At 35.4% G+C, this 13,755-nt stretch overlaps 1 protein-coding gene across 1 annotated transcript; it reads right to left on the reverse strand.

The window, feature by feature from the left end:
- Nucleotides 1–1,657: 1,657 nt before the first annotated feature.
- Nucleotides 1,658–3,066, reverse strand: LOC131615332 (transcription factor MYB2-like). Its single transcript, XM_058886732.1, has 3 exons — nucleotides 2,780–3,066; nucleotides 2,556–2,685; nucleotides 1,658–2,425 (listed from the first exon to the last, which is right to left on the reverse strand). The coding sequence occupies exons 1-3, from the start codon at nucleotides 2,922–2,924 to the stop codon at nucleotides 1,912–1,914; spliced, it is 789 nt and encodes a 262-aa protein (XP_058742715.1). The 5' UTR covers nucleotides 2,925–3,066; the 3' UTR covers nucleotides 1,658–1,911.
- Nucleotides 3,067–13,755: the final 10,689 nt, after the last annotated feature.

The following is a 13,755-nucleotide window of genomic DNA, read 5'->3' on the forward strand; positions in this document are numbered from 1 at the left end:
TGCCTTCATTCATAGATGACACCTACATCAACTTGATGTAAACAATGCTCTTTCACACGGCGAATTACATGAAGAAGTTTACATGTTTAGCCCACTTAGTTTCAAGCCTTCTAAACTAAATCAAGTGTGCAAATTGATTAAATTTCTCTATGGCATCAAACAAGCTAGCACACAATGTTATAAAAAAATTGACATTTCTCCGCACTCAACATGATTATATGCCTAGGTTAAGTCAGAGCATTCTTTATTTATCAAAAGCAAATATGCAATAATCACCATCTTACTAGTTTATGTCGATGATGTGATATTAGTTAGGAACTCTTTAACTGAATGCCAACACAAGAAAAATGTACTACCTAGGAATTTTGAATTTAGAAAACTGAGCATTAGTTGTTATATTTCTCAAATGTTGCCCGGGTTGGTTGTATAGATACTAGAAGATCAATATCTTCCATATTTCACTTCATGGAGAACTAAGAAGCAAAGTAAATTTTCAAGGTTATTTTTTGAATCAAAGTACCGAGCATTAGTTGTTGCTACATGTGAATTGCAATGGATTTTTTTATCTGTTACATGATCTACAAGGATCTTATGCTAAACCTCTAGTATTGTATATGTTGGGGAGTCCGAGAGAGTCGGAAGCACCAACGGGACCAATGCTACAGAATCACAAGAGAGGGAGACGCCACATCTCAATCCAAAACATTAAGTAGGTAAATGAGTCATCTCTCTTATAAATCCAACATTCCACTCATTCATAGGCAATGTGAGACTTTAACCACTCACATTTGCACCCAATATTATTTTCCACAACTGTGAGTCTCCTACATCCTATAACATAATCCATCATCGGATTCAGCTCCCGCTCTCCCACCAAGTCCAACCATGCTCTAATACCAATGTTGAGGAGTCCGGGAGAATCGGGAGCACTAATGGAACCAATGCTCCAGGACCATAAGCTGAGGGAGATGTCACATATCAACCCAAAATCATAAGGTGTTAGGTAAATGAGTCCCCTCTCTTATAAATCCAACATTCCACCCATTCATAGGCAATGCGAGACTTTAACCACTCACACTTGCATCCAACAGTACAGTGATAATCAAAGTGTCCTTGACATAACTAACAATCCAATTGTTCATGAATGAATTAAGTATCTTGAGATTGATTGCCATCTATTGCGAGAGAAATTTCAAGCTGGTGTAAAGAAGTTGTTACATGTTTCATCGCACAACCAAATTGCATATTTGTTTACTAAATCCTTTGTACCAAAGCCTTTCTCATTTCTTCTATCCAAGTTAAATTTGATCATGATTTATCAAAGTGCAACTTGCATGAGACTATTGACCAATATGAAAGTTAGTTAAGTTGTTATAGTTATTAGTTAGGTAGTTAGACAATTATGAAATTTGTAGGAGATTAAGGAAGTTAGTTACTACTTAGACAGATGCCTAATAAATGAGTTTTGTTCAGATGAATCTCTTTATAATTCACTTGTATAAAAAAGTAACTTTATACCATTATCAATCTAAGATAAATTCAATCTTCTTTCTTTCTTCTACATGAAAATGCTATCATTTTATTACTTCTAATAGTATAAATTAAGTTAATTTTTCAGCCGTAGAAGCAAGCACAAACAATACACACACTCCTTGCATCACACGTAAAAGAGCACTACAATTAACTAATGTCAAAGTAAAGAAAAAAATACAAACAAAACTACTAAAAAATCAACTTACCATTATTGCACAAGGAAAAACACACATTAGTGCGTTCAATTTTAATGTATTTGTAGAAACACGTCTAGGAAAATTTCAAATTCATCCCCTAATGCGACAATATACCTATTGATCTATACCAATTCCTTCAACGTTTTCACACTACTATAACACAAACTAATTCTACATAGCGTCACGCAAGTAAATTGTATTTTATTTCAAAATCTTCAGAAAGTTGTTCCAAAAACCACATGCTCTCGTCGTTCAAAAAAGTCTCCAACGAGTCATCACAGTCATCATCACCACCACCACCACCACTACTACTATTCCCTTGTTCAGGAACCTGGTTATGGAAACTCGGCAACACTTTTGAAACATCATGATCCGAAATCGAAGGAGCTTGGAATTCCATTGATGAAGTTTCTGAGGAGTTGTTTGTTTTTGGCCATTCTGTTCCTGAAACTGAACTGTGCGATGTGTTCTGGTGGTGATGAACGAATTCGGGTCTTTTCGGCTCGCAATAACCGGGTCCGGTTTGAACCTGTTCAAGCAGACGGGGCATCCACACGTAACGCAAGACATCTCTGAACTGTTTACTATTGACATCACACTTGAGCTGCTTAGCTTGCTTGATCACTCTCGTTCTCCAATAGTTCTTTATTTCGTTGTCCGTTCTTCCCGGAAGATGCTGTGCAATTTTCGACCACCTTTGATAAAACAAACACATATATCAATATACAGACACACACAGATACCAGACACGACGCTAACACGTCTCAGACGCCTTTTTCCATATACTATGATATCATATACAAAATAGCATGGAAATTATTTGACCTATTGCCCCAGCGAGAGTGGAGTTCAAGAATAAGAATTTGTTCTTGAAGTGTGATATTTCCACGGCGCACATCGGGACGCAAGTAGTTTAGCCACCTTAATCTGCAACTTTTCCCACTTCTCTTCAGGCCTGTATATTTATATAGATTATTATCTAACAATTAATAGAGTTAGGAAGAAAATATATAGATATATAATATATATGTATATGTATATGTACATGCCTGCAGAAGATGCAACAGTGTTCCAGTGACCTTCACCATGGGATGTAATGTAATTAACAAGAATGGTGTCCTCTTCTAACGTCCATGGACCCTTTCTTAATTCATTGAGGTTTGCAGACTCATTTTTCTTAACCTTGATATCCATAAGTGGAATCAAAATATTTAAAAGTGCTTTAGTTTTGTGAAAGGAGGAAGCAACAGTAGTATGATATATATGTGAGATACAAAGGAAGGAGATGAAGAAACGTGTTGGATTTGGCTTTGTGAATGGGTGGTTTCACTTATTGGAGGCATGTGGAAGAGTTATATAGTAATAGAGTTGGATAAGAATAAGTATAGTCCACAAAATAAAATAAAATAATTATAAGGGTACGGAAAAGTGACGACTTGGTACACACATCATGCACCAGTTTCATTCTAGTAAATTTAATACTACTGGCTTGCTACTTTTGGGATTAAGATGGAACTAAGCTTGCAGTTTGGGGTTTGACTGGTTGACTCATTATGATCACGCGCTTGGAAAGATCAGTGCAACATGTGGAACATCTCGAATCTGATACTTTTTCACTTCTACACGGATTGTCTTGGCTATATTATACACCTAAAAGTAAAAAAAAAACAAATCTCTACTTTAAAATGCACTGTTGATAACTCTACTAATAAATATTGTTATACATAAGCAAGTATCACTTATTTATAGTTGGATTATAAAGATTGTGATATATATATATATATATATATATATATATATATATATATATATATATATATATATATATATATATATATATATATATATATATATGGTTTGGCTTAGATTGTAACTGATTCAATTTGATGTAATTTGACTTAGGTCATTTGAGTATGATTGGTTCAAATTGATTTGGTTCGATTTAATTTGGTTCAAATTGATATGGATCGATTTGGATTGATTATATTTGGTTTGGTTTGGATTGGTTTAATTTGATATGATTTGATTCAGTTTGGTTTAATTCAAATTAATTTGGCTCAATTTGATTTGTTGGTTTGGTTTGTTCCCTCCCTTTGGATGCTCCTCCACTCTCAATTGGTTTCTCTCTTTGGCTTCTTCAACTACTTTCTCTCTCTTTGATTATTGCTTCTCTCTATGATGGTTCATCTTATTTGTTGCTCTTTCTATTGGTTATGATATTAGTTAGTTTGGTTTGATCACTTATTTTTAGCGTTAATTTGTAAAAAATTTAAAGTTTAACAAACTTTATCTTGAAGCACTACTATATTAAATCATGCATTTAACATAATAAATAGTGAGCAGTATCTAGCAAGACATCACTACTTCCCAAGTCACAAAAATATCATGTGATCTAACAAAAACTTTTTCGTGATAATACTTGCGTGTACAATTACTCTTTTGCCCTTATGTATATATTGAACACAAGACATAGACCGTGTCACCCTTGTCCAGTTTAATTTTGGGCCCATAGACATTTATCCTGTTACGTAGGATGGACAAATTTCATCTAGGTCACTTTTGTGCCTCAACATGCTTTATGGAGTACCCATGAATTGTCTTTATAGTCATCTAGTTACGGACAATGTTTGATCAACAATAAAGTACTCGACTATACATCTAGGGTCCATAGTGGTTTCAGGTCGAATAACTTATGACACTTTTATAATATTCTATGTACTCTCATAGCAGGTCAATCCAGTATAAATATTACTCCTAATATTCATACATATGTTAAGACTTGATAACTCCTTATCCATGATCCATGAGATGTGTTCATCCGTCTATCTACATAATAGTCTTAATGCTTTAATATTATCCTAATTCACAATAAAGTTCGACTACAGATACTTTAAGAATAATGTTCTTATGTTTAATAGGATCTTATGATTAAGTCACACTTAACATTTCATTAAACAAACTAGTTATTCTAGGGACTTTATTATTTTAGAAAAACAAACATAATAAAGAAATTCCTTTTATTATTAATAAATAATTCAATACAAGTACCAAAAGTATTGACCTCTAGGGCTTACACCAACACACAACCCCTGAAGCATGAGAAGTGTAGGGGTGAAATGTATATAAGTTATATCAAGAAACCAGGCATATACATGGCCCCTAAACTATAAGTCATGTAAGGGCAAAGTTCTTTCTAGGGACTGATCAACCATTAATTGTTTTGTCTTTGTGGAACCCATTTCTTGAGGCGAAATTTCTCTTATTTCTTAGAAAGTGGTATTTTTTTTAGTACGGACGGCTAATGTTCGTTGACCGTTTGACTATTTCAATTCCCCTACTGTGATGATGGTCAAACATCTTATCCCTATTTCCTGCAGTCCTAATTAGATATCCTTAAATGCATTCGTTGTAAGTATTGAATGCACAACCTAAGAGGAGGTGAATTAAGTTTACTGATTTTTAGAGAGAAAGTAACAAACTTTTTCCTTTAGAATTTTTTGGTTTACTTTTACTGGTTTTATGAGTAATGAAGTGATAACTTTATTTTTCTGGTTTAAGATATAGAAGTGATATCCAGAAAAATAAATGTAGTAAAGTAAATAAACTCTAAGAATTGTACTAGTTCCCCTGATCAACCAAGGATATATCTAGTCCCCTCACACCCTGTGAGAGATTTCACTATTGCTAAATCTTTGAACAAGCCTCACACAAAGACTTTTCCTACAATCTTCTAACAATAACAAAGAAGCAAACCACTTCCTTGATTTCCAAACAAAACATCAACAACTTGGTGAACTTTGAATCTCCCCGATTCGAAGGAATTTTACACAACAAATAGAAATACAACCCCTCCTATTTGCCAATATTGTAGAAAGTGCTGACAATTTCCTTACAGTAAAAATCTCACACACTGGGTGAATAAAAGTTACAGATAAATTTATAAATACTGACAAACTTAAGTTGCAAATAAATTTACTGTATAAATTCAATATATGAAAGTTTGACTCTTCTCTTTTTCAAATAACAATTTAATAATGAATAAACTCTAAGTGCTCATTATATGTATGAAACTTTTGTAGGATGAAATTACATTTATGCAGTAAAAAGTTTATGTAAAAAATATTACGAACACGATAATATTTTGGAAAGAGGTAGTTCGAAAAATCTGCTAAAATTGATCTTTTATAGCAACATGATACGTATATAAAAATATGCAATTTTATGAAATAATTCCATGAAGAAATGCAATGATTTCCATGAAAGAATGCCATGAAAAGGTATCATGTTTTTCTGAAATTTTTAAAATGTTTTAAAATATTTATAAAATATTTGTATTTGTTGCGGTGTTAAAAATATTTGAAAAAAATGCAAATATCCAATCGATTGCATCTCAGAACCCAAACATAGGTTTCATAGGAAAACCTCCACAACCAACAAGGAGTCACTCCAAGAGAAACGAACTCTTGATAAAATAATTAAACACCCACAACCGACCAAGCAAACTTTCAAACTTTCTCTTTTTCATAACTTTAAAGCTTCAAGATAATTTCTACATTATCTTTGACTTTAGAACTTCATGAAATCTTGAATTAATCTTCTCTCTGATGAGGCTTGTGATAGCTTCAACATGAGAAACATTATCAGGGACAATGGCAAGCTCACAGATCCTCATATTAATCTTTAAGCACCGTTACTTGGTCAACATATCAAATACCATCACTTGATCAATAATATGTCAAGAACAATCACTTGATCCTATTAAGTACCATCACTTGATCACCATATCAGACAGTATCATCTGAACCATAACAACAAGACTCATGAAGACTTCTATTAAGAGCGTTGTCAACATAAAAACAAAATCAACAGATAGTTGCAGTCTTTATACCTGCAAGCACATAGATCCACATTTTAGACCATCAGTTTAACATGATATATAAACTATTTACATTCGTGGTGAATTCTAGTGTTGAGTCCATTTCCATTGAGTGTTTTCTTTCTATAAAGTCAAATAAATATCCTTTAAAAATGATGATTTTTAATTTTTTTCTGTCTTCAATATGTCAATCTCAATCTTGTATTTCTTTACCAATTAATCCATGTACTTAATTTCTTGATGAGAATCTTTCACTCGTTAATCTAACCTCTTGCACGACTTAGTGAATGCGTCCTTTTCCTTTGTCAAACCATACATTTAGGAGGAATTATCTTAATTTTTTGTAATTGATCACCACCTCCTTTAGCTTTTGTTTCAAATAATATTTTCTGTGCCTACAAGTCAATCAAATTATTTGTATATATACTCTCTTGTAATGTTTTAGCCTTTACAAAACATAAAATATTGTATGCCATGATTAAGGTATAAAAAAGTTAATGAGCAACCCCTACAATGTTTTTCTCATCTTTCATCAAAATCAAATTTCCCATGAGCTCGACGTGGCTTTTTATGATATTAAAAAATTAAGGAAGAAGTTCCTTCGAGGTGGAAAGATATTTAGACAAATTATATGGCTCCATAGAACGAGATTAAATATATTAAATTGTGTCCCACCTTAGCGGATCCATAGCAACTTTATGAAGTCACAAGCCATAATATTTGAATGATCTGTGACACCAGAGCTAGAGAAATGACACCAATAGAAGAAGTATTGGTTTAACGGATGTTCCTTCAACCTTATTTCACATTCTCTTCTTCCCCTGGGTATAAGGGACCTCTCAATCTTCGAGTTAACATATCATTGTGCGTTGGAAGGAAATTACCCATATCCTTCGCCTTAGCTATATAAACATTTAGCTTTTTCCTCGAAATCCTATAGGCCATCTTATCTGCAAAATAACAACATCTCTAAACAATTTAAGCATTTTTCCTACAAATCACACAACTGAAATAAAACATATTTAAGTATTGTTCAAATATTGAGGTTTAAATTCATGCTTTTTAATCAAGATAGAGCTCATTAAAAATATGAAATCTAAAAACTCGACAACACATCAATTCATAAGTTGCAAGAGATCCTCATCACAAAAATTGATGGAAACAAGACTAGGATTCAAGTAAAAATCGAAACCTGGGTTAATTTTTAGCATTAAAAAGTTGTTATTAAAAGTTTTATACGGGGAATGACAAATTGAAATAAAAAACTCAATTCGGTTCACCGTTCAAAAAACATAGATCAAATTTACCTCCCACATTCAAAGTTTAAAAAACAAAAAACAAAAACAAAAAAGACAACAACGATGCAAGGAATATTCCTCTGAGTACAACACAACTCAAAACATATGATGAAGACCCGACTATTATAGTAGAGTATAAAAGGACCAAACTCAAAACATTTTTGCTTTATATCTTGCATTATGTATCTTATCCTAACATTATCAGAAGTTTGCAACCTCTTTACCACATGTTTAGCCACCCACTTAGAGTTGGCAGATTTGTTGTCCAAAACCCTAGCACATGTGTGGGTATCCACAAGTGTTTTTATTGCAAAAGTGTGTTTGTGGGCCACCTTAGAACATAAGACCAAAAAGCCACATTTAGCTTTACATTGGACTCTAACTCTGTAACTTTCATTTTTTACAAAGGTAATTTCCCTCTCATTGAGGACTGACCACTCACGAATAGCTTCCCTAAATTCCACGAGTGTATTAAATTCCATACCCATCTTAAACTTGTGGTCCTTGGTTAGGTGTTCTTTTCTAAACCTTTCATACTTGGGCCTTTCCTCATCACAAGAATCATTCGGGTCATCATTATGATATTCGTCCACATCCACTTTCTTATTGGGCCTACCAAAAAGCCTACTAAGACTTACATCTTCATTCAATGGTATTGTATAACCAGGTCCTTCAAGTCCATCTCCTTCAAATCCATCATGTAGAGCAGTAGCCCTCTCATCTTCACTTTCATCTAAGCCTTCAACTATCTCCTCTTCTAACTCATCCCATTCATTGACCTCATTGACACACTCAGGTTCCCTAACATCAGAATCCAAGCTTCCCAGAACATGTTCCATAAATAAATGTTCAACAACATTCGTTGAACTAAAGAATGATGCAAAATCATATGCATCATCATCCTTTTTTATCAATATATATTCCTTTTGAATCTCTAGCACTTTAGTCCATAAATGGAAAGTACCTTTCTTATACCCCCACCCACTCACCAACTTCCAAATACTATCCATTGTCCAATTAGTAACTACAGGCCCAGCTACAGTCGAATCAACCCCTCCTGTGTAAATAATTTCATCTGGATTAACCCTAATAAATTCTCCCCCATGGTGAAATGTAACAGTAAAAGGTTCGAAATCTTGTGCATATATTTAAATAAGTAACCATAACAGAAGCACCGTATTACAGTTAGTAACTATAATGAAGTTTCAAAATCAACATGCCTTGGACATTGCAGGCGCCGTTATCGTCTTTGTCATCTACTGAGTGGTCTTCTTTGCAAACGAATCGTTCTCTTTGCAAACCCTATTTTTGATTTTGCAAGGGGGGTATAAAAGAAGAGATAATTTTGTTAATAACTTGTCATCACCCTGTTTACCCAGAAATATGTTAAACAAACGCTGGTTTCCTTTTTAAAGGTTACTTTTGCGGAATCAACTAGAATATTCCAGGACTAATTGCTTTTCTTTGTCTGTTACGTGTATCTAATTTGTATTAAATGCAGCAATAATTTTACAGTACAAGAACACACTGAAATTTAAGGCTTTAAAGTAAATAAGAACGATAAAACGCAGTAAATGTACACTGAAAATGAAGCGTAACGTAAATGATTGCATAAATTAAATTGGCGCGCATACATACATTCCAAAGCAGCACTCATTACTCATTTTGCACAGAGATTTGAGTTTCACTTGTGTTTTGTATAAATATGACAACTGCTATTAACGGTCGACTAATCACTAGCTAACGCGTGTCCATGACATGCAAAATCTTTGTTTATGAGAGTTCCACGCGTCCCTCAAAAACTGCTGAAAACTGTCATCCTCAACTTCTGGTGTCTTCCGACCCCAACTTAAAACTTGGCAAAAATGCCTAAGTTTTGTGTACATTTTAGTCGAACGCTGGTGACATTTGTGGCCTTTTTTAGTCGAACGACTTCGACTTGACCAGAATTCTTCACTCGAGCTGCCTTAACTCAAGATATAAATATCTTGTGCTTCTATCAGGGACCAATTACCAATTTGTTTGTAAGTCGAAAACTTAGGGTAACAAATTTCCCCCCAAACGGCTTCTTTCGACTGTTATTGCAAAAAAGAGAAAGATGGCGTTTCGTTTTCTTTTAGGTTTTGACTTCCTTAGCCCATTTAATGCCATGATTAAATTACGCATTCCCGGGCACTAATTATTACCTAAATACTAGGTAGTGGGCTATTAACTGCTCCCCACTTTCTTGTACCAGCTTTCAAGACGTTTGACATGACTCTTGATTCACCAACTTCCTTCTTCACGTTTCCTCTTGCTGACGTCACTATATATCCCTTATATATAGGCTTCTTGTTTCTCTTTTCCTTTTTACATTTTCTGTTCTTCACAGCATTTCCAAACGTCTCTTCTTCTTTAAACCCTAACATTCCTCCCCTTTCCAAACTTTAACAATGTCTGCTAACGCCACAAATACCACTGTTTATGAGACAGGCTCTAACCCTTTGGGAGCCATTATTTCTCGTGAAGAGGAAGAAAAAGGGTTATATTTCGTTCCTCAACCAAGAACCACGGAGGCTAAAGCCATTATCTGGCGGAATCAGATGTTGATTCCTTTCTAAATCACTAATAAGCTAATGGCTTTCTCAGGGCCTCTTCCAGATCCTCTTTCTCACCCAGAAAAGGTTAGCAAGTTCTTTCCCGCGTTTCAAACTACAATGCCTGTGTCGTTTGATAAACACCGTCCCCTCGACCTGAAATTCATGGATCCCTCAGTGAGGGTGTTTCGTTCAACTCCTGCACCTGGCAACAAAGATTATTTAGCTTGGCTTAACAAGGTTCAAGCGAAGAAACAACAACGATGGGAAGAATTGGGCATTTTCGACGCTATCCAATTATCCAGAAACGGTCATAGGGTTTGTCCCCCTATGTTGCTTGCTTCATTGTTTTTCTGGGAAGGTTCGACTAACACCTTCCATTTCCCTTGTGGTCGAAGAATTTCTTTAGGTAAACTTTTACTTGCCTATCTTTATCATACTTTAGGTATAGCGTCTCTAAGAATAAAGCGCCTTCATGAAACTCCAAAACAACTAGCTCTATCAGGTCCTTACTGGCTTTTACAGCATTGGTTAAATGCCACCTTCGAGTCACATATTGGTTTTACTGTTTCTAGATCTATTCTAGAAGTCATGTATGATCGACAGGTCGAGGGCATCAAACTTGCCCTACAAACTCCTCAAGATGAGTCAAACAGACCTAACCTTCTTAAATATGTGAAAGTATTTTCTGAATGTAAAACATTCATAGCTTCTATGGCTCCTTTTTCTAGTCGTTGCTTTGGGCCAAGTTGGTTTAAAGCCATTTTTCCTGGGAATACTCCAACCCTTCGAGCTCAATTGAATGCCATTTGGGCTGCCTTTTTGACTCCAACACTTCTGTCACATCGCATTGAGTCGACTGGCAAGTGCTACGGGTTCGTGAGCTATCAACCAAATCTGGTCTCACGACAATTTGGCTTGAGCCAAATGTTACCCAAAAGCCTGTACACCCATGAGACTGACATCTGTTGGTCTGGTCGACCCTTCACCTCTCGTCAACACCTCGACTGTCTAAAATTCCACAATAAACAGTGTCTAGAACACCCCACCTTTACTTTCCAGAACTCTTACTTTACCACTAAAGAATTCGGTGAGTGGTGGTCTGAGTATTACCAGCTATACGATGAAGATTCTTTTATCAAAAAATTGAACACTGCGTTCGACGCGCTGGAAGATCAACTCACTATAAGTAAGTATTTCCATATTTAATGTCAATTATTTCAGTTGTTTATTGCAATTTGCAATGTTCTAACTTTAATTTTAGACCTTTCAGGACCTGATCCTGCTAATCAGGTCGAAGCACCTGTTGCCAAGCCCAGTCGAAAACGTCCCAGCACGTCGAACAACACCACAACCAAAAAAAACAAAACTGTGAGAAAGGTATCACTCGACCTCTATTTCTTATCAGTGTTCATTACATCTAAGCATCCATTAACTTGTTTATTCTTCCTTTAATTAATAGTTCCTGAGGATTCAGGCGAAACTACGTCTCCGCCGAATGAGGAAAGCGAAATTTTCTCACGACCTCCTCTTCCGACCCCAGCAAAGAAACGAAAGGTTGTCAAAAACATTCCTAAAGTTGCTATCCAATCACAAACAATCCCAACAATAATCCCTTCTTCGTCTCAAATTCCTCCGGAGGTATAACTTAGCATAATCTTCTAGTGTACTTCTTTCAAAAGGTTATATTTTAACACTTTTCTTTTGAACAGAGTGTATCAACTGCCGACCACACTCAAAAGAAGATCGTTGAGGCTGCTGAAAAGATTGCTGAGGCTGCTACTAACTCTAGCCTTCCTAGCCCTCAAAAGACTGACGCTTTTGGAAGCACTACTGATTCGGCTAATACTCCCGGTCGAAGTCGAACTGACCCACAAGACAACCCCATCATCGACCAAGCTCAACCTCCAATTGAAAATGTTGAAACTGCTGACCACGCTTCTCACCCAGAGCACAATACCATCTCTCAATCACAACAACACTTTACTGTTGAAGACAATAACTCCAACAGTTCTCTTAGTCAGGAGGCAATTTTGAACTTTAAGAAAACAAATCCTCTAGAGGCTCTCTTTCGACTTCAAAAACTCAGGGCAAGTTCTCCTGATAACCCTGTTCAATCAGCTAATCCTGATGATGAGATCGATGCCTCTCTTGTTGACGCTGCTTGCCAACTTTGAGCTCACTTGAATGAACCTGAATTTCTTATTGTCCTTGAAAGCTCTGAGCATCTTGGTGGAGAGATTCGAAAGCTACTGGACTTACTCGTTAAAGCTTCTCTCCCAGCAGTTGTTGCTCAATTCTTTTTTGATTTTGAAGCATATTTCGACCAACTCTGGAGGGACCTCATTACTAAGAAAAACATTGATCGTCAAGCAAAGAATAAAGAGCTCGAGATGAACAGGGAGTGGGATGCCAGTGCAGCCTCGACTAAAAAGATTGAAGAGTTTCAAGAAAGAGCTTTAAAATTTTATGACAAGGAAGAGAAAATCAACAACAAAATTGCTGATTATAAGGCCCAGATTGATGCTCTTAACCAGAAAATTCAAGATCTTGAACAAGAAAAAATTACTTTGGCTTAGACTGAGAAGATTCCTTCGCCTGAAACTGTTAATCAAGAGATTTTGAAGGGTCTTGGTCATGCTGAAAATGCTCTCAAACTGAAAGATAGCGTTCGACAACTTAGACAAGGATTGTCTCGACTTGACTCTTAGATTGACTTTGAGTCTGCCAAGCTAGCTTATTTCAGAAATAACTTTCCTTCCTTGTAATTTTGTATTCATCAGCCTTGTAATGAACATTTTTGTAATGACTGGCCATATTTTTAGCCATTTTAATATAGTATCTTGATTCTATTCTATTATACGAATTTCTTGAAGTATAGGTTTATATTTTTTCAAATATTTACCATTTATCCTCAAGATTCGACCATCTGAATTCAATTCTTCAACTTCATATGCGTTGTTTGAAAACACTTGCAGAATTTTAAACAGTCCTTCCAAACTTGGGGACCATTTACCCAATAATTTATTCCTTTGATCCATGGGTAGAATAACCTTCCACACGAGATCATTTGCCATGAATGTTTTCTCTTTCACTTTCTTGTTATAAGCTTTCGCCACCTTTTGCTTTTTGTCTAATTAATATATCCAACGCTATCAATCGTTCTTCGTCTAACTCTACTAATTCATCTAACATCATATTCCAATACTCACTTGTCGAAAGGTCGTTTTGTCGTTGAATTCTAGCCGACTGTAGATGAATTTCTGCAGGCAATA

Source organism: Vicia villosa, linkage group LG1, assembly GCF_029867415.1.
Source record: "Vicia villosa cultivar HV-30 ecotype Madison, WI linkage group LG1, Vvil1.0, whole genome shotgun sequence".
NCBI classification, from domain to species: Eukaryota; Viridiplantae; Streptophyta; class Magnoliopsida; order Fabales; family Fabaceae; genus Vicia; species Vicia villosa.

What these genes read in the sequence shown, in the direction of transcription:
- LOC131615332 (XM_058886732.1), bottom strand. Translation starts at nt 2,924, where the DNA reads ATGGATATCAAGGTTAAGAAAAATGAGTCTGCAAACCTCAATGAATTA. An exon ending in CACTGTTGCATCTTCTGCAG is followed by an intron (nt 2,686 to 2,779) that starts GCATGTACATAT and finishes ATAAATATACAG; the next exon opens with GCCTGAAGAGAAGTGGGAAA. An exon ending in CACTCTCGCTGGGGCAATAG is followed by an intron (nt 2,426 to 2,555) that starts GTCAAATAATTT and finishes GTTTTATCAAAG; the next exon opens with GTGGTCGAAAATTGCACAGC.